The 26690-nt window shown below is 43.2% G+C and overlaps 1 protein-coding gene across 1 annotated transcript in view; it reads left to right on the top strand.

The window, feature by feature from the left end:
- The first annotated feature begins 5733 nt into the window (after window positions 1–5733).
- Window positions 5734–26690, top strand: part of stpg1 (sperm-tail PG-rich repeat containing 1) — a 63298-nt gene continuing 42341 nt past the window's right edge. The window contains exons 1-2 of the mRNA XM_063033785.1: window positions 5734–5792; window positions 21571–21718. Coding sequence (XP_062889855.1) covers window positions 21619–21718 — 100 coding nt within the window. The 5' untranslated portion in view covers window positions 5734–5792; window positions 21571–21618. The remainder of the gene's footprint in view (window positions 5793–21570; window positions 21719–26690) is intronic.

Here is a 26690-nt window from a genome sequence, read left to right as displayed (position 1 = left end):
ATGTCGATAAAATTAACAGACACACGACATTATAGAACTTAGCACAAATACAATGGTGAGACAAATTTTGTTGGAACAATGAAGTATGGTTGGGTTTTTATAGCTTTACAGACAGTGAAAAAGTTAGGACATGCCATTATTTCACTGCACCTTTGCCATATGCACATGCTCTACTGCGTGCTCCAAAGCAGAAATACTTTTCAGTGATTTGTGCTCCTTGGGAGACTGTGTTGTTGGTGGGTTTTGTGCAGTCACCTTCAGATATCACTGATTTACTGAGAAGCTTATGATATTTACAAACTAATCTTGATAGAAAAATCTTTGAAAATATTCTGTTGTTCATCATCGTCATCATAACGTGCCATGTCATGTGGTGTAGGCGATCATTGTCTCATAACCATGAAGGTACTTGGCAAATTCTTCTACAGAAGTGGTTTGCCTATGCCTTCTTCTGGCCAGTGCCTTTACAAGATGGGTGACTCCAGCCATTATCAATGCTCTTCAGAGACTGCCTGCTTGGAGTCAGTGGTTGCATAACCAGGACTTGTGATATGTGACCACCTACCCCCCGACCCTGATCAGGGATTGTTGGGGAGGATGGAAGCTAAGCAGAATGTGCTACCACCTTGCCCAGGGGTGACTGCAGGCTTGCGGAGGGGAGGAGCGATTTACACACCACCACCCAATAATTATGTTGTTACCTGAAGTAAAATATTCTTGGTACAGGTCGACCTTCACTAATCCGGCACCACTGGGACCTGAGGAGTGCCGGATTAGTGAAAATGCCGAATTACAGAAGGATCACATTAAACGTAATCAGTGCTGGATTATTGAAGGAACTGGATTACAGGTAGTCAGATTAGTGAAAATCGACCTGTAGTAAGCAAACTCTGGCTTTGAAAAAAATTAACTAAATTTATGAAAATTTAAATTTTCTTAGGGAAATTCAAAATTGATAATAAATATATTTATTTATGCATTTTATTGGTAATCTGAGCTTCGGTCATAACCTTGTTTGCATTGCCTATTATGCATTTAATGTTTAAAATATTGCTTATGTTTAAAGTATTACTTGAAGTACTGTCTCAGTACTTCTCTATTTGAGTGCTGTAGCACTTCTTTTATTCGCAGTTATTTTGTAAATAACACTATCCTTTGCATTTCTGGTCAGATGCTAAATGCGTTTCATTGGCTTTGTATCTGTACTCGGCACAATGACAATAAAGTTGAATCTAATCCAATCTAAGCTAATCTAAAGAATTTCCCCTCCTGGTTTGCTATCCATGAAAAGTCTTTGCTGAGAATGGTTGTTCAGCAGCACATTGCTGGATGCCATGGATCCAGTTCAATTGAAATCTGCCAATAACAAATAATAAAATGATATTAACTCCTCAGAGATCACTGGATCTTTCACAACTTCCGCCAAGGTCAACACTGGAGGCAGTTGCTTGGTTACTCACCACAAAGGTCAAGGCTAACATCAGATTACAGAAGTTGCAGAAGGTGTGAAAGCTGGCAGTATGAAATCATTGGAGGTGGAAGGCAAGTTGAAATAATGGTGAAAGCAGCGGGTGGGTCAGTTTTTTTTTCCTGGAGCCCGGGATGGCATGCTGAATCTTTAATAAAATATGAGTTTATTTAAGCCTCAGGTGGAGTGTTGCCATCAGCTTAGAGTGCCACTTACAGGGAGCATGAGGGTTACTAGAGTGTATGGCCTCAATTTAGCAGAGAGACTTCAGCTAATGGATTTTTTTCTCCTTTCAGGATTTTAAAGATTAGCTGTATCTGTCACATGTACAGTACGTCGAAACTGCAAAGCATACAGCGAAATGCATCTTTCTCCAGTCAAATCAAATCAGTGAAGATTGCGTTGGGCAGCACGCAAATCTCGTCATGCCTCCAGCGCCATATGACATACCGACAATTTACTAACTCCAGCCGTATATCTTTACCGCTCAAGGGCCAACCCTACGTCCACGTTGTGGAGGTGGAAACGGCGAAGGCTGGCCAACAGGGCTCTGGCGAAGCTCTATAGGCCGGTCTGCTGTACAGCGCACACAACGGATTACAGAAACATTGATGAACTCCAGAGGCAGGTCATCGACGGCCTTTGCTCCAGCAGGAGCTGAGGGCCCAAGAAGGAAGAAGAACCGTATAGCTCTGGAATGTGGGAGGAACCCAGGGCACCAAGAGGAAACCCAACGTGGTCACGGGGAGATCATTCGAACTCCTAGCAGGCAGCAGCAGGAAGGGATGGTGTGGTAGTGTAGTGGTTAGCGCAACCCTTAGCACAAGTTAGCACAAGTACCAGCGATTGAGGTTCAATTCCCGCTGCTGGTACTATAATAATATATTATAATAATATAATAATACTATAATAATAATTCAATTACTCCTACCAGCGTTCTCCTTCCCACCCTTTCCCACTTTCTTTGTAGGGCCTCTGCCTCTTCCCTCTTCAGTCCTGACGAAGAGTTCCGGCCCGAAATGTCGGCTCATCATTTCCACGGATGCTGGCCGACCTGCTGAGTTCCTCCAGTGTGTTGTGAGTGTCGCTTTCATCCCAGCATCTGCGGATTATTTTGTGCCTGTAAGGAGTTTGTACGTTCTCCCCATGACTGCATGGGTTTCCTCCGGGTGCTCCAGTTTCCTCCCACAGTCCAAAGATGTACTGGTTGATAAGTTAATTGGCGTTGTAAATTGTCCCGTCACTAGGCTAGGGTTAAAATCACGGCTTGAAGGGCTGGAAGGGGCTATTCCGCACGGTATCTCAATAAAAAAAAAATAATTGAACCCTAATCGGAGTTCAGTGGCGCTGTAATAGTGTTACGCTAGCACTTAGGGCAATGAAAGCTTAGGTTTAATGGAGGTGCCGATGTCATAAATGGCTTTGAGATGGTAAACAAAGGTAAATTGTTCAGAGGAGGTAGTGGAGGCTGGAGCAGTAATAACATTTAAGTGACATCTAGAAAGGTGCTTGAATGAGCAGTACATAAACAAGATGTAATGAATGCAGACAAATAGGATCAGTATAAATAGACATAATGGTCGATATACTCATGGTGGGTTAAAGAGTTTCTACGTTATACAACTCAAAGACTCTGTGAGGTGGACCCTAAGTCATAATCAGAATCAGATTCAGGTTTAATATCACTGGCATATGTCATGAAATTTGTTTACTTTACAGCAGCAGTACAATGAAATACATGTTAAACAAATATAGAGAAAAATGACTGAATTACATAAGTAGTGCAAAAAAAAAGAAATAATAAAGTGGTGAGGTAGTGTTCGTGGGTTCGAAGTCCATTCAGAAATTGGATGGCAGAGGGGAGGAAGCTGTTCCTGAATCACTGAGTGTGTGCCTTCAGGTTCCTGTACCTCCTTCCTGACGGTAACAATGAGAAGAGGGCATGTCCTGGGTGGTGGGGGTCCTTACTAGTGGACGCCTCCTTCCTAAGGCACTGCTTCTTGTAGATATCATGATTATTACAGAGGCTAGTGCCCCTAATGGAGCTGACGAGTTTTACATGTTTCTGCAACTTACTTCGATCTTGTGCAGTAGCCCCTGCCCCTCCGCCCCATCACCAGACGCTGATGCAGCCTGTAAGATGCTCTCCAGAAGTTTTCGTTGACAAACCAAATCGTTTCAAACTCTGAATGAAATATAGCTGCTGTCTTGCATTTATTTTAGATACATTAGAATATACCGCATCCAGGTTAGGTCCTCAGAGATATTGACACCCAGGAATTTGAAATTGCTTACTATCTCAACTTCTGATCCCTCTATGAGGACTGGTTTCCCTCGTCTAACCCTTTCTGAAGTCTGCAATCAGCTCTTTGGTCTTGCTGATATTGAGTGCAAGATTGTTGTTGTGAGACCACCCAATGAACTGGTATATCTCACTCCTGTACGCCCTTTTATCACCATCTGAAATTCTGCCTACAACGTTTGTATCATCAGGAAGGTTATAGATCCCACCTGAGCTGTGCCTAGCCACACAGTTGTGGCTGTAGAGAGAATAGAGCAGTGGGCTAAGCACACATCCCTGAGGTGCGCCAGCGTTGATCGTCAGCGAGGTGGAGATGTTATTTCCAATCTGCACAGATTGTGGTCTTCTGGTTAGGAAGTCGAGGATCCAGTTGCAGAGGGAGGTACAGAGGCCCACATTCTGGAGCTTTTCAATCAGGACTGTAGGAATGATGGTGTTACATGCTGAGCTATAGTCAACAAACAGCATCCTGACATAGGTATTTGCATTGAGCATTTTGTGCATTTTTGATGGAGGCATAATATTCAGTCGAATTCTGTTTGTGCTAGACTGTTATGCCCTGTTATTGTAATGTGGTTCTTGGGGTGCATGGGGTGTCCAAGGAGGGGTAGCACCTGTGGTGGGGGGCCTGTTGTGCTCTTTTTCAGGACACCTCATCCACCTTTGGTCCCCACCTGGCGCTCACTCTCACCTGTGGCTCCAAGTAGTTGTAACATGCGCAGCGGCCACACCCTGGTAAACCGTCTCAGCAGACGGGCCAAACCAGGTGAGGGTAGCCGACAGATCTTTGACCCTTGGTGAGGTAGGGGATCTGTCTGTCCCAGCATGTGAAGTCTGGCCCTGGCAGATTGAACGGAGGAGACCGATTGATAGTCCAACGGTCAAGAAGGCAGGCCAGCAGGTGTTGGTGGAGTGCTAAGAGCACGACAAGACACGTAGATGACCTGGTCATCCACTGCAAGAGGTGGTGATCTCTTTAAACTCACCCGGCAGTAGGCAAATACAAACCACTGCTGTAACCTGCCACGTACATGATTTCCCAATATGTCAGAGCGGCGTGGAGGGAAATCGTCCACCAACTGGAAATTCCAGATGCGACCTAATGATGACGATGAACGTGGTTTTAAATGGGATGAGGTTACTGTAAATTCAATAAATATAACCTTCAGAAAAATCAATTAATTCATTCTGTTTTGAGCTAAAGGGCACATTCATTGCTGTGCAATACAAAACACAGTAGCGAAGTGGTCAGCACAACACTTTACAGTACAGACGACGCAGGTTCAGTTCCCACCACCTCCTGTAAGGAGGTTGTACGTTCTCCCTGTGACCACGTAGGTTTCCTCTGGGTGCTCTGCTTTCCTCCCACAGTCCAACGATGTACTGGTTGGTAGGTTAACTGATCATTGTAAATTGTCACACGATTAGGCTGGGGTTATATCGGGGGATTGCTTGGTGCCGTGGCTCGAAGGGCCTATTCTGCGTTCAATCTCAATAAGCAAATAACAAAAAAAATCACAAAAACTGCTTTTTTTTTGGATTATGGAACAAACTAATGTTATCTGTAATGCACTAACTGAAAGTGAGATAGAATTTTCAGAGAGCTGGACAAATACTTGAAAGGAAGGCATTTAAAATACTGAGTGGGATTATCAGATAGCTCTGCCCAGAAGCAAGCATTTCCACAATGGGACGAATGGCCTCATTGCTTCATCATTAGAAGATTACGATGTAAATAAATGGTTATTCTGTACAATTGTAGTCGAAGCTGATCTATTCCATACTCCCTACGACTTGGCCGCAGAGAACCTTGTTGCCCACACAAAATATGATTGGCAGAGCCGGTCAGGCGCTTCTCCCATTGGCGGAAGAAGGTAAGAAGTTATTACTGAATGGAATGGAACGGGAGGCGGCCCGGCTGTGCCGTTGCCACGGTGACGAGTATAAACAAGTCCCCGATGCCCAGAAATGAGGCACCGTCGGCAACGGAGGCAGAGCTTGGCGGAGGCGAAAGGGCAGCGGGTAAGGGGGACGCTGGGCGATCGCATGGGGTCGGGGTAATTGTTGACAGGCTCAGGCCGCCGGCAGCGTGTAAACACGAGGAGCCCCAGGCTTTCAAGTGAACAGAACGTCGGCTTCTTTCACTTTGCGATTAAAAAAAAAGTCAGGGAATGCAAAAGTAATTAATGAAGAATTCATCACTGTGATTTTATGTCAACTTGGTAACCCTTCGGGAAAGCAGTACAAATAAAGTTCAGAATTATCGCTTAAGTGTTCCTCTTCTGTAGACATTGATAAAAACAAAATGGTGAATATTCCGAACTACAGTATTCCCAGGTCAGAGAACACCTATGGAAAGGAATAGGTCAAGGTAACGGGCCTGGACTCTTCTTCGGGACTGCTTTTTAAGCTGCTTTTGCTTATCATCCCTCTGACACATATGGATCACTCTCTGCCCAGCATCAGGCTGACATGTTACCTTTTGCTTGGAACCTGTATTCCTTGAGCTCCTGAGACATTGCTTGCTCAACCCTGTGTTTCCAAGTGGCCTGACCTCTGCTTTACGTGGAAAACTCAGGGGTGCAAAACAAAAGCAGTGATTCATAAACCCCCCAGGGTGCCCTCATAATCAGTAGTGTGCCTGTTGGTATATTCTGGGCATCTCCAAGAATAGGTGACAGTCGAAGCTTCCCTTAAATACTCTCTTCAATGAAGGTGATTTCTTTGATGTTCTGCACTATTTTGATTAAATAGTTTTGCATTCCATTCACTTTTGATCCCTCCTCATGACCATGTTATTGATCAAGCTAAGCGTTGAATTTGACCTTCTGTTTTGGCTGGGGAAGATTCGGAACCTGGATTGGATTTATTATCATTGACTTGGTTGATGTGAAGTTTGTTGATTTGGGGACATGGCTAGAAGGTGTTGAAGAGCTGACGAATAGTTGGGTTGGTTATCGTTGAGTGGAGCAAATCCTGTGATATTTGTACTTGCATGCTTCCAGTGGTTTCAAGGCCTGCAATAACCTGCGGTGTTATTTCATTTTATTGACCAACCAGCAAAACGAAGTACATTTGATTGTTTTGAAGGTTATATTCATTGAAATGCAATTTCATCCTATTTAAAACCATGTTGTAAAGGAGATAGAGTACTGTGCAAAACTCTTAGGTACCCTGAGCAACACACACAAAATGCTGGAGAACTCAGCAGGTCAGGCAGCGTCTGTGGAAATGAATAAGCAGTCAACGTTTTGAGCCAAGACTCTTCTTGACTGGTAAGGAAGGAGGACGATGTCAGAATAAAAAGTTGGGTGGAGGTAGAGGAAGATAGCTGGAAAATGATGGGCGAAGCCAGTTGTGTGGGAAGAGTCAAGGACTGGAGAAGAAAGAACCTGATAGGAGAGGAGAGTGGACCATGGGAGAAAGGGAAGGAGGAGGGGACCCAGGGGAGGTGAGGTAAGAGGCCGGAGTGGGGAATAGAAGAAAAAGGAAGGGGGAGGGATTTTTTTTATGAGAAAGATTTTCCGCATCTGCAGACTTTCTCGTGTTTAGGCACCCTTGATTTTTTATATGGGTTCAGATGGTATGGCTTCTACAGAGCCCTGACCTCAACATCATTGAGACTGCCTGGGGTTACCTGGAGAGACAGAAGCAAGTGAGGCAGCCAAAGTCTGCAGAAGAACTGGGGCAAGTTCTCCAAGATGATGGGACAGCCTACCAGCTGATTCTCTTGTAAAACTGCACGACAGTTTACTTAAGAGAATTGATGCAGCTTTAAGGCAAAGGATGGTCACACCAAATATTGATTTGATTTAGTTTTTTACTGTTCACTGCTCTTTATAGTAATTTTTTTGATTTTTAGAAACTTTTCATTTCATTATTTTTGAAAGCATCATCACCTTTACTGGATGTTTTACATGTGCCTAAGACTTTTGCACAGTATTGTAAACATGTGTCACAGACAGATTATGACTGAAAATATGTATCTATTAAAAAACTGAATACACCTTATGGCTTAGAGTCCAGCTCATGGTGTCATTGCCTTCTTCTGGGCAGTGTCTTTACAAGATGGGTGACCTCGGCCACTCTCAATGTGCTTCAGAGATTGTCTGCCTGGCATCAGTGGTCGCATAACCAGGACTTGTGATATGCATTAGCTGCTCATACGACCATCCACCACCTGCTCCTATGGCTTCACATGACCCTGATCAGGGGCCTAAGAAGATGCTACTCCTTGCCCAAGGGTGACCTACAGGATCGCGGAGGCAAGGAGTGCCTTGCACCTCCTTTGTTAGAGATGTAACTTCACCCTGCCACCTAAGATTGCTTAGAAACGCATCTTAATCTGGAAACGGATAAACCCAGATGTTGAAATAAAAACAGAAAATGCAGAAATTGTTCTGGTCAGGCAGTATTACTGCAGGTAGTTTCCTTCCACATTTTCCAATTTTATTACACATTTTGCATCGGTTAAAGTAACTAAAATGCACAAGTAACTTCACTTGGAGTTGCCTGTAATCTTCCACTTCAATTAGTTCTGAAATCATAGATGATTTATCTTAAGATAATGGGACGACACAATAATGTAGTTGTTAGTGTACCACTGTTGCAATCCCGGTTGTAAGATCAGGGTTCAATTTCCTTCACTGTCGGTAAGGAGGTAGTACATTCTTCCTGTGTTTTCTCCGGAAGCTTTGGATTTCCCCCTACATTCTGAAGAAATATGGATAGGATTAGTGAGTTATGGGCATGCATTATTGGCACCAGAGGCATGACAATACTTATGGACTGCCCAGCACAATCCTCACTGATTTGATTTGCTGCACAATAATGCATTTCACTGTAGGTTTCGATATACGTATGACAAATAAAGCTGATCTTTATCTTTGTATAAAATCCAATTTTATAGAAAAAAATGCAGCAATGGAAAGGTTCTGGGTAACTTCCCTTTCTTTCGGTTGCCCTTTGCATCAGTCTAATCACGCCTGACAGCTGAAGAGTATTTTATATTTTTGTATTAGTTCATCAGCGTACCCCAGGACTCGCACAGTTCCAACCTTTGATGAACACGTGCAGAAGAAGCATCTAGGCTCGAAACGTCGACTACCGTATTCATTTCCATGGATGCTGCCTGACCTGCTGAGTTCCTCCAGCATTTTATATTTTTTGGACTTCCAGCATCTGCAAGAACTTCTTGCGCTTGTGATTTGACGAAGAATGTGCTGATAAAACAATGGTATTATGATTGGAATATAGCAGCTAAATGTTAAAACTGCAGATCTTAAATGTGAAATAAAGATATCACTTTTTGAATGCTTGCTGCAATGGTACATTTCATCTGCTGGCTGCTTCCACTCATTGTCATTATTTTCACACTATCTATCATCCAAATTCTATAGCCTGCAGTATTGACCCATACGCAAGGGCTGTTCAATGACACTGTTTTATTGCCGTTCCTCAGAGAATGCAGCAACTAAAGTGACAGCTTTCATTGATTCAAGTTTCTTATGAAATACCTAACAATACCTTTCAGTTCTGCCCTTTTGTACAGCTGGGAGGTGAAAATCAGGCACAAAATCACAACAATCATGGGGATTTTTAGTTCATGTCTTTCATTTTGTTGAAATCAGATGAAATATTGTACAAATCTTGCCTTCAGTAGAGTTCCAATTTGTCTTAGAAAAAAAACATAATTAGAAATGACCAAAAAATTTAATAATTGTCTTAGAGAGATAATGATCTTCATGCCAGCAAAAGTCAAATTGTCAAATGGCAGTGGGCTGATTCATGTTTTGTGTGTGAGTCTGCAGCTGGAAAATTCACCTTCCAAAGCTTCAGAGTTTGCACAGGAAGTTATTTATTGAAATATAGCACGGAATCGGCCCTTCTGACTCTCTGAGCCACACCGCCCAGCAATCCGCCCGATTTAATCCTCGCCTAATCATGGGATAATTTACAATGAACAATTAATCTACCAACCGGTATACCTTTGGACTGTGGAGGGAAACCAGAGCACCTGGAAGAAACCCATGTAGTCCCGGGGAGTAAATAGAAATTCCTTACAGGCAGCAGTGGGAATTGAACCCCAGTTGCCTGTCGTCGTCGTGGCTATCCCTCGAGGTCGAGGATGATGGTCTTCATTCTGAAGAAGTGGCCCACAGAGTGAAGATGCCTGTGCGTATATTTGTTTAAAGTGTACTTGCTGTTGCACTCTAAGAAGCACACGATACTTCACAAATCAACGGCATGGAAACCACGACGATTGGAGCTGATGGATTTGTTGCAGCCTTCATCCGCCTTCACGGCCGTTGAATTCGAAGTAACTTCATCCGCCTGTTCCACCGTTGAGGTCTTGGTTGGATTGTTCTTTGTCAGGGACCTCACCCTCGACCTTACCGCCATGGGTGACCCTACCAGGAGCATAGCACCATACGGCAATGCTCTCGGGATCACAGGACCACACAAGCTTCTCCACCACGACAAGGTGACAATCCACAGAGAAGAGTTACCTTTACTGAAAAGGCGTTGTGCTAACCACTACACCACTGTGCTGCCCGAAGTATGCCTGTCTCCACTCATCCCCAAATGCTAGAATCATTCTTCCTTCCTCTCTCTCTCCCTCACGCCCTCTCCGTTCCCATTTTTTCCCTCCCTCTCCCCGACCCACACACACACACACACACACACACACACACACGCTTGTTGACCACACACGGACATCTAAATTCGTAGAACGACATTTTCCACAAGAATTATTTTATTAATAACGGAAGGTAGGACCCTAGCAGAGTGTCGTAATAATGGTAGCCTTCATGCTGATTCATGGCACAGTCAGATGCAGACTCAGCAAGTTGTGCGTGGGTGAAGGGATGGGGGATGCAGTGAAACTGTGTGTTTCCCACAGGAAGTGAAGAAAAGCCAGGGGACTGTCTCTTCCAGTCACTGAGCAGTTTCCTGAGCAGCTCTCCTGTCAGCTTGTGTGTGATAGATAATTGAAAATGAAATCATTGTTCTAATTTTTAAAACAATAGCTGCATTCAATGTTTATTTTTTAAAGTTGTTGTGTAGCTTTCCTTGGTGTCGACATAATGAGCTCCCATCAGGACAGATAAAGGGTCTAGACCCGAAATGTCGACTGTGCTCTTTTCCATAGATGCTGCCTGGCCTGCTGTGTTCCTCCAGCCTTTTGTGTGTGTTGCTTGGATTTCCAGCATCTGCAGATTTTCTCTTGTTTCCCTTCTTGATAATATTGAGCTGACTCTAGAAAGTGTAAAGGCATTTCCAAATTGGATTTAATTTCCTGATAGAGCATCAAAATGTATGTAGAAACTTCCTGTTACTTGTAGATTTATGACCAGAATGTCCTCCCTTTATAAGCTAATCAAAGCCCAGAACACTTTGTGGGTTGGATATCTTGCGCCCTCTGGTGGTAGGCCAATTCCCAGTAGCTGCTTCAGCGAGAAAATAATGTCTCAGGATGTATAATGTGACAAAATTATTTTTAATTAACCAGCCAAAGTAATTTATAGGTCTTTCAAATTTCTTTTGATGTAGAAGATTCTTCCTTTTTCTTCTTCGGCTGCCCTCAGGATTGAGAATGGTTTCATTCCAGTTCTGTGGGAACTGCAAATTTTGCCGTAGGGGCAGCAGAAAGTGCTTGATTAAGTGGATGTGTGTGTGTTTCTTTTGGGGGGGGGGCTGGGGCAGTTTGCTGTACTGTTAGTTTTTGCTGGCCTTTCATATATTCCCAATGCATGGATTCAAGGTTCTCTGTTTTCATTGGGAAATGGATGTGAAGTTTAATAAGAGGACTTTCAAGAACCCTTGAATAATTTCCTCTGTCCTCCAGCAATCTCCTGCTGTGAACAACGTACCCGTTCCTGGAGTTTGGTGACAACTGTGTGAATGGCATGGCCTGCCATCACAATATGAATGTACTAAGAAACTCAATGAAAGAAACATCGGGACAGGAGATGACACTGATATTGCTTCTCCAATGCTGCCAGTATTTGGCAGAGGATTTTTCAGAGATGGTGTTGGTGGAATTTCTCTCGTGCATTGAGATGCCATGTTTTAAGTAGTCCATTACAGGGTAAAGTACAGCCAGGGATGAATCACTACTGCTGGTAGACAGATATATATTTCTAACCAGTTTGCCGGAGCACTTTTAGAATAGGATAGAATAGATTAGAACTTTACCACCGTTGCTCAAGACAACGAGATTGCGGTGCTACTCCAGTCAGTGCAAAATAGGTATATATAAGCATGTGATATGGCTTAATTTTTTTTTAAATCCCATATTTTCATGCAGCAAGTGACTTCGATAGTCCATAACACTCAAAAGCTATTGGCAAGCCCGAGTGTAGCTTTATACTTTATACTTTATTGTTGCCAAACAATTGATACTAGAATGTACAATCATCACAGCGATATTTGATTCCGCGATTCCCACTCCCTGGATTACAAATATTAAATATTAAAAATAGTAAAAATTAGTAAATATTTAACAGCCCTCGGGAAGAAGCTGTTTTTCAGACTCACTGTCTTGGCTAAGAAGTTTCTGTATGTCCTACCAGGTGGCAGGAGATTGAACGGACAGTGTCCGGGTTGGATGGGTCTTTAATGATGTTATGAGCGTGCAGTAGGCATTGAGATTGTCTCCAGGTAAAGTAGTTGAGTCCCAGTGATGAGCTGAGCCATTCTAATCACCCGCTGGATTACTTTGTGATTGGTCTAGCTGCATTTAGAGTACCACACTGTCACTCTTTTTCTCAGACGGACAAAGTCTTGCTTGTGCAAGGATAAGAGTTCTCCATCCACATCTGACTTCAATGAGTGACCCTATTTGCAGGATCTTGTTGCGGCTATTTACTGTGGATTGCCATCTTGTGCCAATGTTCTCTTTGGTGTTTATGCCCAGATGTACCTTGGAGAGCATTCTAACTGGCCGCATCATCGTCTGGCGTGGAAGGCCACTGCACGCAATCGGGAGAAAAAGCTGCAGAAAGCTAAAAATTCAGCCAGCTCCATCACGGGCACCAGCCTCCTCTACATCAAGGACACCTCCAAATAGAAATACCTTAAGAAGGTGGCATCCATCATTCAGGACTCCCATCATCCAAGACATGCCCTCTCTCTTTGCTACCATCAAGGAGGAGGTACAGGAACCAGAGACACACACTCTATGTTTCCGGATCAGCTTCTTCCCCTAAGCCATCAGATTTCTGAATGGACAATGAACCCACGAACACTACCTCAGTATTTTTTCTCCTCTCTTTTTGACCTACATATTAATTTATTTTTTAATGCATTGTAATTTATAGTTTTTATTATTTATTGTTTCAAATGTACTGCTGCCACAAAACAGATTTCACAACATATGCCAATGTTATTAAACCTGATTCTGATCTAGATTTTCTTGTACCCTTAAGTGAATGAGATAATGATGAGTTGGACTTCAACTTGGTGACTGAGTTCAAAATAAATCAAAGTTCAAAGTAAGTTTATTATCAAAGTGCATACTTTAAATGTCACCATATACATCCTGAGATTCATTTTCTTTTGGGCACACTCAAAAAAACTCATAATAGAATAATAACCTTAACAGAATTAAGTTCAAGACCGAACCAACTTGGGTGTTCAACCAGTGTGCAAAAGACAACAAACTGTGCAAATACAAAAAAAAAAGAAATAATAACAAGGATAAATGAGCTATAATTATTGAGACCATGAGATGAAGAGTCTTTGAAAGTGAGTCCATTGGTTGTGGGAATATTTCAATGATGGGACAAGTGAAACTGAGTGAAGCTATCCACTTTGGTTTAAGAGCCTGATGCTTGAGGGGTAGTAACAGTTCCAGCACCTGATGGCATGAACCCTGAGGCTCTTGTACCTTCTTGCTGATGGCAGCAGCAAGAAGAGAGCATGAGCTGGGTAGCAGGGCTCCCTGATGATGGATGCTGCTTTCTTATGACAGAGTATCATGTAGATGTATTCAATGATGGGAAGGGCTTTGCTTGTGATGGACTGGGCCGTATCCACTACTCTTCGTAAGAATTTGCATTCAAGGGCACTCCAGATTATGATGCAGCCAGTCAATATACTTTCCATTACATATCTATAGAAGTTTGTCAAAGAGTTTGGACTGACCTTAATTTTTAAGGTAGTACAGTTTCCCATTTATCATATCAATTAGCTCCATTCCCAAGGAAGTCAATATATTTTGTGCAGGAAATAATAGAAAAACAATTGTCTGAATATTCTGACCAATGATGCTCAAGTAACATTTTGTGTTTAGAACATTTTAATATGGAAATACAGCTGTCTCTTAAGAAGTAATATTTAAATTAAAATCAATCATTTGATTAATAATAAAAGCAAAACACATTGGAAACGTAGCAGGACAGGCGGTATCTGTGGAAAAAGTTGACATTTCAGGTTGAAGAGCCTTTGTCAACTGGGAAACTGATAAAACAAGTTAGTTGTAAGAAGTACCGGCCAATCACCAAACATCATGAGTTTAAAAATTACACAGTAAACAAAATTGATTTTCAAAAATGTAATTGTAAGGGAGATGGATATTGACAGCACATTTGATGTAGGCATATTTGACCAAGTCCTATACAACAGTCTGATCATGAAAAAGAAAGCACATGGGATCCAGGAACATCCAAAATTGGCTCAGTAGCAACGTACAGTACTGTGCAAAAGTCTTAGGCACACACACACACACACACACACACACACACATATATATATATATATATAGCTAGCAAATTTCCCTCTAAGACGTGCGCGTGTGCGTACGCACTTATCTTTTGCTACTAATGCACAAAGGAATTGTAAATTGTTTTAGGAGCCCTGCTACCCAGCTCATGCTCTCTTCTTGCTGCTGCCATCAGGAAGAAGGTACAGGAGCCTCAGGGTTCATACCATCAGCTGCTGGAACTGTTACTACCCCTCAACCATCAGGTTCTCGAACCAAAGGGATAACTTCACTCAACTTCACTTGTCCCGTCATTGAAATATTCCCACAACCAATGGACTCACTTTCAAAGACTCTTCATCTCATGGCCTCAATATTTATTGCTCATTTATTAATTGTAAAATGAGGCTAGGGTTAAGTCCGTGGGTTGATGACAGATCGAATGGCAGGAAGAGCCTAATCCACACTGTATCTCTAAATAAAATAAATATAGTTGCAATGTAATACGTAAGCTCAATAACTACAGGGTATCGTTTCCATGAGCTCCTCTGGGGAGGATGCTGTTCATCAGTGTTGCCTGTGAGGTGTGAGTGTGCACAAATCTTCTGCTACTAGTGCACAAAGGAATTTAAACTGCGCACAAATGATTGTCACCCTCTACCTGGTTGGCATGTTAAGTATATTTCACAATTCTACACAGTCACAATTCCTTTTCCGGTTTCTGATGCAGACAGTGTTGACCATGTGGAGTTTGCATTGATTTGTCTGCAGATTTTAAAGCTGGCTTATTTATACTGTTTTTCTTGAAGAAATTATTGATTCACTATGTCGAATTCCAAAGAAGCAAAGGGCGTGAAGTGCAAAAGAACTGCTAGTTCATTTGAAGTGGAATGACTTAATAAACCAGTAGAAACAGATACAACGAAAGCTCATGAGGCCATGAATGTACGGATATGAGAAGTGTTTATGTGTGATACGGGAGTTACCTGCATGTATTAGCGGGACAGAAGCATGGTTGCATTGTGTATTCCAGGGACCAGCTGATTGAGTTTATGCTGGCCGGTTTAGCAAGCAGAGCAGCGGACACCCCTGCTGAAATCTGAAGGAAAACACACAGAGGATGCAGAGGGGGATCACAAAGTCGAGGAAAGAGGACTGGGTTGAGACAACAGAGACATATGGAGAAGAGGAGTTCGGTGGGTTATAAAATGGACGAGTTCACGTCGCTAGCCAGGCATCAGAGAACATTTCGGGAGTGCAGTGTTATGTGTTTCACTGGAACGGGGCTGCACGAGGACATACCTGATCAAAACTTTTCCATGGACGGCTTCCAGACCATTCGGGCTGACTGGAAGTGCACTGAGAGCGGTAAGCGTAAAGGAGTTGGGTGCTTACTGTTCTGGTTAACAACAGATGGTGCAATCCGGGTCATATTACGATTGAAGAACGTGCTTGTAGACCAGATATTGAACTTTTTACTGTTGGACTTCGGCCATATTCCACCAAGATACAACACTGGGCGGCACGGGAGGTCGTTCCTGCCTGTGGCCATCGAACTTGCAGCTCCTCCTGTGGAGGGTCAGACACCCTGAGCCAATAGACTGGTCCTGGACTTATTTTCCATCTGGCATAGTTTGCATTTGTTGTTTGATTGTTTGTGGTTTTTGTACTGCTATATTTATGCTCTATTCTTGGTTGGTGCGGCTGTAACAAAACCCAATTTCCCTTGGGATCAATAAAGTATATCTATCTATCTATCTAGTCGTGATGCAAAAGTTGCTGGAGAAATTGCACGCGGGAAGAAATGGAGAGACATTTGGAAACTTGACTTTTTAAGGCAATCAGATCACATATGGATGGTGTTCAAAAGCTCTGGTGGGAAAATTATTCATAAACCTCGCATGACCTAATGATCAAATGCAGAGGAGATCAAAGTTTTTATTGACAGTTATTTTATTTCTTTTAAACAATGAACAAAAAACTGGACTTTGTAGCTTATTTTCCTTAGAATAACTTCAGGTTTACTTCCACTTAAATTTTTATGTTGTTCCCTCTGGGCAAAAAATTGCACAGCACAAGATTTTTGGGCACAAGTCGTCAATACAAATTAGAGGGAACGTTGATAGCTAGGGTGCTGAAGATTTTTGCACAGTACTGTGTTTGTCAACGTGGAGCAGATCAAGCTTGTAAATCTGGTGGGCTCACAGGATGCTGGGAATGGCGAGGGTGTAGTGCCCCGGGAGGGGTGTGATTGACAGGTGGCAGAGAAGGAGTGCCAGGGCAGGAAGGAGGGGGAGGTGGTGCGGGTGCAGACACACCCAGTCTTGAGATACCAGGCAAGGTAATTTGATTCCAAACAGTTGGTTTATTGACCATTACAGAATGTCTCTCTGGTGCTTCCTGCTCCCTCCCCTCTCCCTTCCCCTTTTGCCAACCATGATTCCCTTCTCTCTGGACCCCTTCCCATTTTCAGACCACAACGGAGACTCTTGTCAGAATCAGGTTTATCATCAGTCACATATATTATAAAATATGTTTTTTTTGCAGCAGTACAGTGCAATGCATAAAATTACTATAGTACTATGTAAATGTCCTAGGCACCCCAGCTATAAGCAGTATATATGTGCCTAAGACTTCTACACAGTATCGTAAATTTAATCAAAGTCTGTAATTGCTGTTACAAGATGATCACTTGCTAAGCAATTTAAAGTTTTCATCTCTTACCACATTTCAAGGATTCAAAACAGTATGCAAAGTGTTTACAGGAATGATAATAATCATCACAGATAACACACTGTGCTATAATTTCAGGAGTGCTTATGAACTGAAGATGTTTTTCTCTGCTTAATCCGCAGAGCAGACATTTCCTGTGTGTACAGATGAAAACAATAAGGGGAGAGACCCACGGTGGGAAGACTCTGCTGTATTTATGGTTGATGAACTTCTATAGTGCTTAAGACTTCCTGCTGTTTGTTGAATGAAATTTAAATAGTTCTGCTTGACAGAAGCTGAATGACTGAAATAGGCAACAGAGATTGGGAGCACTATCTTCAAAGATTTTAAATAAAATGGATAAACAAATTTTGGATTAGCTCCACAGTTTTCTTTTAAGAGTTGCACCTGCTAGTGATCAAGAGATTAAACTTTGTGGATCCAGGTGTGGTTGGCAACTCTGTTTCATTATCACTAGGTGACGTGGGCGATCACAGCCTTTCCATGACCATGATTGTGCCAAGCAAATTTTTCTGCAGGACTGGTTTGCCATTGTCTTCTTCTGGGCAGTGTCTTTACAAAGGCGGGTGACCCCAGCCGTTATCAATACGCTTCAGACATAACCAGGACTTGTGGTCACATCACCAGGACTTGTGATGTGCACCAGCTGCTCATACGACCATCCACCACCAGCCCCCATGGCTTCACATAACCCTGATCAGGTGGGCTAAGCAGGTGTTACACCTGCAGGCTAGAGAAGGGAAGGAGCATCTTACACCTCCTTTGGTAGAGGCGTACCTCCACACCGCCACCCAGTCACTTATTATGATTATGATTATGAGGACACGCAGTCCCCTTTTATTGTCATTTAGTAATGCATGCATTAAGAAATGATAAAATGTTTTTCCAGAATGATATCACGAAAACGCATGACAAACCGACTTAAAAACTAACAAAAACTACATAATTGTAACATATAGTTACAACAGTGCAAAGCAATACCGTAATTTGAGAAGAACAGACCATGGCACAGTAAAAATCTCAGAGTCTCTCGGAAGTCCCATCATCTCACGCAGACGGTGAACCTCCAGTGCCGCCAACTTGCCAGTGCAGCATCCTGGAAGCATCCGACCACAGTCCGACTCTGAGTCCACCCGAGAAACTCCGAGCCTCCGACCCACCTCTTCGACACCGAGCACCGAGCACCATCTCTGCCGGGCTCTTCGACCCCGGCCCCGGCAACAGGCGATACGCAAAGCCGAGGATTTGGGGCCTTCGTCTCCGTTTAGTTTGCCTTTCCCAAAACCTACCCAATGAAGTGGGCTGTGGGGTGATCACATCCAAACCGAGGGTGCTTACAGAGGCAATTAACAATTTTCACAGAGTGAGGAATATGGTTGAGAATGTAACGGGACACACTCCCTGAATGGCCTAATTCTGCTCCTATGTCTTATGATCAGGACACTCCTGTTTAAGGTGCAATTAGTGATGACACCTATGTCCTTTTTACCTTACAACTTGCATCAAAAGTAGTTATGAGGTAACAAATCGATGTGATCTAAGTATCACCACAAATTTAGGTCCTGCAAGCCCAGGGTTGAAGTAAGGACTGATTTTCAGAGGTTGGATCTGCCTGCTGCTCATGTGAACTATGTAATGATATGAACTTTACAGAATGCTGATGTTGGGTTTTGATTGGAAAATTTATCCTACAATTTTAAATGGGAGGCAGCATTCCCCCCAGTTTTTTTAACAGCTTGAAAACCGCGCGACACTTTAATAAAACATTATACAAAAGAAAATTCCAGCTGCGTAGCAACAAAGGCTATGTGCGTGGGAGCATTTCCGTGACGGCGCATCTTAGAGGGCATAGTGATGGGCGGGGCATAGGATGCAGGAGCTGACAAGCAAGGAAGATATATTGCTGATGAAGGGCGTCGGTCTGAAACGTCGACTGTACTCCTTTCCATAGATGCTGCCTGGCCTGCTGAGTTGCTCCGGCATTTTGTGTGTGTGTTGTTTGAATACATGCCAGCCCTCACCGAGGGATCAGCAGGGGAAAGGATGAGCAGTTTCAGGTCTAGGGTGTAAACATCTCTGTAGACCCATCCTCGGTCTAACATGTTGATGCAGTCACAAAGATGGAATGACAATGGCAAAAGTTCATTAGGAGTTTGAGGAGATTTTGAATGTTACTAAAAAAGATGTGCCATTCTAACTGGCTGAATTGCTATCTGGTATGGAGGGGCCTCTGCAAAGGATCGGAAAAAGCTGCCAGAAGGTTGCAAACGCAGCCAAATCCATCATGGGCACTAGCCTTCCCAGCATCCAGGACAGCTTCAAAAGGCAATGCCTCAAAAAGGCAGCATCCTTCATTAAGGACCTCTGTCACTCGGGATATGCCCTTTTCTCATTGCTACCATTAAGGAAAGGTACAGGAGCCTGAAGTCACACACTCAGAGTTCTAGAGAAAGCTTTTTCCCCACTGCCATCAGGTTTTTGAACAGACAATGAACCCATAAATGCTGCCTCAGTATTTATTGCTGTCTTTTTGCACTACTTTATTATATGTGACCCCGGCTGGTGGCGTAGTGGCATCAGTGTTGGACTTCGGGACGAAAGGTCCCGAGTTCAAATCCAGCTGGCTCCCCTGCATGCTTTCCATCTGTGCTGGGCTACGAGCTGGTGATCTCTTTGGAAACTCACTCGGCAGAAGACAATGGTAAACCGCTGCTGTAGCTTGCCTCTACGTCAGAGAGGCGTGGAGGGAAATCGTCCGCTAACCGGAAAAACTCCAGACGAAGACGTACCTTTCCTTTCCTTTATCATATGTATATAAGGTTTTTTTATTGTAATTTATATTTTTTTATGTATTACACTGTACTGCTCCCACAAATGAACAAATTCTATGACATACATGATGTTGAGGCTGACTCTGATTATGATTCTGAGATTGAAAGCTAGAATGAGCGGTGGCTGGGATCTGAGAGCCAGTGTGGTGTAATCAGATCCAGCCAGATGGTGGAAAAAATGGTAGATTGGGGCTTGAGGGTAGAGAACAAGTCTGCGTGAATGTGAGGAGATGGAAGGCTAGCCTTGGGAGATCCGTGAAGGGTTGCCTTAGGGTTATGAACTGGGGTTTGGCGGGAGTATTAGGCTGGTTTAATGAAGTGTGGAGAGGGTTATGGTGGTAATACTTTGGGAACACATGAGCTGAAACTAGGCAGTACTTTTAACATAAACCTACCACAGCAATTTATTCAGTATTGATTTCTATACAAGTGCCTGGTATAATTTCCTGTGCAGTTTTCTAACTGGCCAGTAGGAGGTGCATCGGTATGATTCAGGCTCTTCTGTGCTGTCACTGTGAATGAGTACCTGTTTGCATGAACCGGCAGGGTGAGGTCAAGCCCTTATTTTCTTCTTTTAGTAAATTTAGTTGGCTATCTATGTGGATTCCTGAACCATCCTGTCTGAGTAGGTAGATTTTGTGATAACATTCTAGTTTTATGGTTCCTTAAGGTTGTAATAGCACATTACCTACAAAATGCTCCCAATGGCATGTACCTCAAATAGTCTCTGACAACCAAGTCCAGCTCCTGGTATTCACGCATGGTTTAGCTACTAAGCCTAGCAGAACTGTTTCTACTGACAGAAGAAGGGGCAAAGGCAAGTTACTGGTGCCTTAAAACTAGTAGATGGGGCTCGTTAGCAGTGGCTGGCAGCTCATCTAGGAGAAGGAAAACTCTGACCTCAAACCGCTGCCTTGCGGTTATACCCACACATGCAGAAAGCTTCAGAAGTAAACCCCAAGAGAGAGAGAGCTGGAGTCCCTGAAGCAGCCTTATATTGGGTTCAACGCTGACTGGCAACTTCTGCGGTGCCACTGGTGCCAAAAAGTATTGGTCTCTGCCGTGGCTTTGGATTCATCAGCTGCATGGAGAGGAGGAGTGTGCCACATAGGCAGCAACTTGCTCTCCACGTCGTACTCCCCTAGCTTCTGTATCATGAAGAGAGCTGGGATGCACATAGTGGAGCCTGACCAACAAAGGGCCTCTCCTCTATAGATACAACCTTTGCTAATTCCTTACCACCAGAGCTAACTGGATCAAATACGTGCTTAAAGATTTATTTAAACTTGTGTAAAAATTTTCTCCTTGACCTCTGCCAATGCTGTTCTCCTGGAAGCAAATGTAAGGAGAGGACATGAATGCTAATATCATGAATCCTTTGTTTTCCTCCCTAAATCCCTAGACAAGATTCGGTAGCTAGCATTGAGAAGTCACTACAAGATTATTGGTTCCAAAAATGCATGAGCAGTTCCTCTTTTGTCTGATTATTGATTCCAAAGATGCCTAACAAGTTCTACTTTTATCTGATTAGATGTTCACAGCCTAAGACTGGAATACTTTGACTATCATCAGGGACGTTATGGTAGATTATATCCAGCCCTCGGTGCCTGAGAATAAACAGATTGACAAGCCTGAGTACAAAAAGCTTCACTACTTACCAACAGGATATTCCAGTAAAGGTAATACTAAACATGTCGGCCATATTTATCGTTATAATCTTCGTGCCTTTTTATTGGAAATTCTCAACCCAAGCTTGTCTGTCAGACTAAACTCTAATGAATTTACTGGTGAGTGTTTACTTTCAAAAGTATTGCCCTCCACCCCTCCACAATACTTTAAAAGTGTAATTTCAAAAAGAAATTAAAAGTGACCAAATCTTTGAGGAAGTAAAATACAATTCACAGAGTGTGGGTTGGTTTAGAGTCATGAGCTGGAGCTGGTGTTTAGATCAGAGCGGTGAAGGGTAGCGAAGAAGTGGGCAATTTAGGTTCCCATGGCTGGGATAGGATCTGGTCAGGGAATTACCCTGTAAATCAGAGGTAAAAACGCTATTAAAAATCAGTTATCCTCAGACTGCCAACAAGATGCATCCTCAGTGCAATGTAAACTAATTTTCCCATCAATGAGTTAAGGAGCATTTCAGAAGGAACAATGTAATGATCCAAGGGTAAAAGCATCATCCATGCCAGTGAGGTTCACAACCAGAGCTGCCTGCTGTTATTTCTGGAGTGATGTATTTCAACATGGAAGTCATACATCAACACTTGGACAAATGTCGATGTGTGACTAGCTCCTGAATTCCTGGTCCAATTAAATTTTACAAATTGCGGAGGTGTTGAAAGGAAGGATACCTTCATCCCAGCTGCCACCATAGGTGGGATGCCCAGGTGGACACCCATTGTAACTCCATGTCCCATTCCCATTCAGGGTTGTCAGTTCATGGCCTCCTCTACTGCCATGACGAGGGCACTCTCAGCTTGCAGGAGCAACACTCCATCTACCGTCTGGGTAGCCTCCAGCCTGATGGCATGAATACTGATTTCTTTAACTACCAGTAATTTCTACCCTCTCCCCCTCTCTCTGTAACACCCCATTCTCGCTCCCCTCTTACCCCTTCTTTTCTCCCCACTTGCCCATCACCTTCCTCATGTGCCCTTCCTCTTTTCCCTTCTCTCATGGTCCACTTTCTTCTTATATCAGACTTTTCCTTCTTCTTCAGCCCTTCACCTTTTCCATCTATCATCTCCCAGCTCCTCACTTCATCCGCCCACTTTCCCCTCACCTGATTTCACCTGCCGGCTGTCAGTTTGTTCACCTCCCTAACCTTCTTATCCTGGCATCTTCCCCCTTCCTTTCCAATCCCGATGAAGGTTCTTGGGCAGAAACATCAACTATATATTCCATCCATAGATGCTTCCTGACCAAAGACCTTAAGACATAGGAGCAGAATTAGGCCAGTTGACCCATCGAATCTACTCTGCCATTTCAACCCCAGCTCCCCCTCAACCCCATTCTTCTGCCTTCTTCATGTAACATTTCACGCCCTGACAAATCAAGAACCTATCAGTCTCCACCTTAAATGCACCCAGTGACCTGGCCTGCACAACTGGCTGTGGCAATTAGTTCTAAAGATCCATTTCCCTCTGGCTAAAGAAATTCTTCCTCAACTCCGTTCTAGATAAGTGTCCCTCTATTCTGAGGCTGTACCCCATGGTCCTAGACTCCTCCACTATAGGAAACATACTCTTCACATCCACTCTATCTAGGTCTTTTAACATTGGACAGGTTTCAATGAGATCCCCCCTCATTCTTCTAATCCCTGTGAATACAGGCACAGACCATCAAATGCTCCTCATATGGTAACTATTTCATTCCTGGAATCATTTTCGTACACCTGCTCTGAATCCTTTCCAATGTCAGCACATCCCTTAGATAAGAGGCCCAAAACTCCTCACAATGCTCCAAGTGTGGCCTCAGAAGAGCTTTATAAAGCCTCAGCTTTATATCCTTGCCCTTATGTTCTAGCCCTTGCAAAATGAATGCTAACTTTGCATGTGCCTTCCTCACCACCGACTTAACCTGCACGTTAACCTTTAGAGGATCTTGCACCTCAGATTTTAGAATTTTTTCCGAGTTCAGATGAGTCTATGCTTTTTTCCTCTACCAAAGTGTATGACTATACACTTCCTGACACTGCATTCAGCCTGCCACTTCTTTGCCTATTATCCTAATCTGTTTAAATCCTCCTGTAGCCACTCTGCTTCCTCAACCTATTTTCCACCTATTTTCGTATCACCTGCAAATTTAGCCACAAGGCCATCGATTCCATCATCCAAATCATTGACATACAAAGTAAGAAGAAGCAGTCACTGACCCCTGTGGAACACCACTATCACTGGCAGCCAACCAAAAAAAGTTCTCTTTATTCCCACTCTTTTCCTTTTGCCAGTCAGCCAATACTCTATCTTTCCTATAATACCGTAGGCTCTTGTCTTGCTGAGAGCCTCATGTGTGGCACCTTATCAAAGGCCTTCTGAAAATCCAACTACACAACATCCATTGATTCTCCTTTTTCTATCCTGCTTGTTATTTCCTCAACAGATTTGGCAGGCAAGATTTCCCCTTAAGGAAACCATGCTGTCTTTGGCCTATTTTATCATGTGCCTCCAAGTACCCCAAAACTTCATCCTTAATAATCGACTTCAACATCTTCCCAACCACTAATATCAGACTAACTGGCCTATAATGTCCTTCCTTCTGCCTCCCTCTCTTCTTGAAGAGTGGAGCGACATTCACAATTTTCCAGTGCTCTGGAACCATGCCAGAAACTATTGATTCTTGAAAGATCATTATAAGTGCCTCCATAATCTCGACAATTACCTCTTTTAGAACCCTGGGGTGTATTCCATCTGGTCCAGGTGACTTATCTATCTTCGGACATTTCAGCTTCCCAAGTACCTCCTCCCTAGTAATGGCAACTGTACTCACTTGTGCTCCCGACACTCTTCAACATTTTTTGCATATTGCTAGTGTCTTCCACAGTGATGACTGATGCAAAATATTTATTCAGATCATCCGCCATTTCCTTATCCCCTATTACTACCTCTCCAGCATTATTTGCAGCAGTCTGGCATCCATTCTCATCTCTCTTTTACTTATATATCTGAAAAAAACCTTTGCTATCCTCTTTGATATTATTGGCTAGATTACCTTCATGTTTTACCTTTTCCTTTTTTATGGCTTTTTGGTTGCCTCGTGTTGTTTTTTAAAAGAATCCCAATCCTCTAACTTGCCCATTAATTTTAGCTCTATTTTATGCTCTCAATTTTGTTTTTATGTTGTTTTTGACTTCCAAGGTTGTATCATTCTGCCTTTATAATATTTTCTCTTCTTTGGGATGTAATAATCCTGTACCTTCCAAATTGCTCCCAGAAACTCCAACCATTGTTGCTCTGCCATCTTCCCTGCCAGTGTTCTTTTCCAATCAATTCTGGTCAACTCCTCTCTCATGCCTCTGTAATTCCACTTACTCCACTGATACTGATACAACTGGCTTTACCCTTTCCCTCTCAGACGGCAGGGTGAATTCTATGCTATTGTGATCATTGTTTCCCAAGGGTCCATTTACCTTAAGCTCCCTAATCAAATATGATTCATTACATAACATCCAGTCCAGATTTATTGATGCCCTAATGGGTTCAACCACAAGCTGCTCTAAAAAGCCATCTCATAGGCATTCTACAAATTCTCTCTCATGGGATCAGCACCAACCTGATTTTCTCAATCCACCTGAATATTGAAATCCCCCATGACTATCATAACATTGTCCTTTTGGCATGAATTTTCTATCTCCCATTGTAATTTGCATCCCACATCCTGGCTAGCGTTTGCAGATCTGTATATAACTTACTTCTTTTACCCTTGCAGTTTCCTAACTAGATCGCACAGTGACGACTGAAGTTCTCCATCTTCTGATCCTATGTCACCTCTTTCTAAGGATTTGATTTCATTTTTTACCAACAGGGCTACGCCACACCCTCTGCCTACCTCCCTGTCCTTTTGATACAATGTGTAACCTTGGATTTTGAGCTCCCAACTATAATCTCCTTTCAACCACGACACAGTGATGTCCACAATGTCATTCCTGCCAATTTCTAACTGAACTACAAGATCATCTACCTTATTCTGTATACTGTGTGCATTAAAATATAACATCTTCAGTCCTGTGTTCATCACCCTTTTCATTTTTCTCTCCCTGTTACACTGCAACTCATCCCACTGACTGCAATTTTGCCCTATCATTTGCCTGTCCTTCCTTTCAGTCTCACTACACACTGCCTCTGCTTGTAACCCAACTGCCCCATCCTCAGCCCTATCACTCCGGTTCACATCCCCATGTCAAATTAGTTTAAAACCTCCACAACAGTTCTAACAAAAACCTGCCCACGAGGATAGTGGCTTCCTTCATGTTCAGGTGTAAACCGTCCCCTTTGTTCAAGCCATACCTTCTTCAAAAGAGATTCCAGTGATCCAGAAAGCTGAAGCACTGTCCCCTGCCCCAGTCCCTCAGCCATGTATTCATCTGCCAAATCATCCTATTCTCACCCTCGCTGGCAGATAGCACAGCCAGCAATCCAGAGATTACTACCCTGGAGGTCCTGCTTTTCAGCTTTCTATGAAGCTCCCTAAATTCCATATCCACGACCTCCTTCCTTTTCCAACCTATTTCATTGGTGCAAAAATGTACCAAGACTACTGACTGCTCACCCTCCCACATTAGAATGCTGCAGACCTGATCTGAGACATCTCCGACTCTGTCACCTGGGAGACAACATACCATACAGGTTTCTCTATTGCATCCACAGAATCGCATCTCTGCTCCTCTAACTATCGAAACCCCCATCCCTGCTGCTGTCATATAACCATATAACAATTATAGCACGGAAACAGGCCATCTCGGCCCTTCTAGTCCGTGCTGAACTCTTACTCTCACCTAGTCTCACCAACCTGCACTCGGCCCATAACCCTCCATTCCTTTCCTGTCCATATATCTGTCTAATTTAACTTTAAACGACAACATCGAACCTGCCTCAACCACTTCTGTTGGAAGCTCGTTCCACACAGCTACCACTCTCTGAGTAAAGAAGTTCC

The sequence above is a fragment of the Mobula hypostoma genome, chromosome 26, assembly GCF_963921235.1.
Source record: "Mobula hypostoma chromosome 26, sMobHyp1.1, whole genome shotgun sequence".
Classification (NCBI taxonomy): domain Eukaryota; kingdom Metazoa; phylum Chordata; class Chondrichthyes; order Myliobatiformes; family Myliobatidae; genus Mobula; species Mobula hypostoma.
The sequence above is the reverse complement of the archived record's forward strand: the minus strand, read 5'-3'. Positions and strand labels throughout refer to the sequence as shown.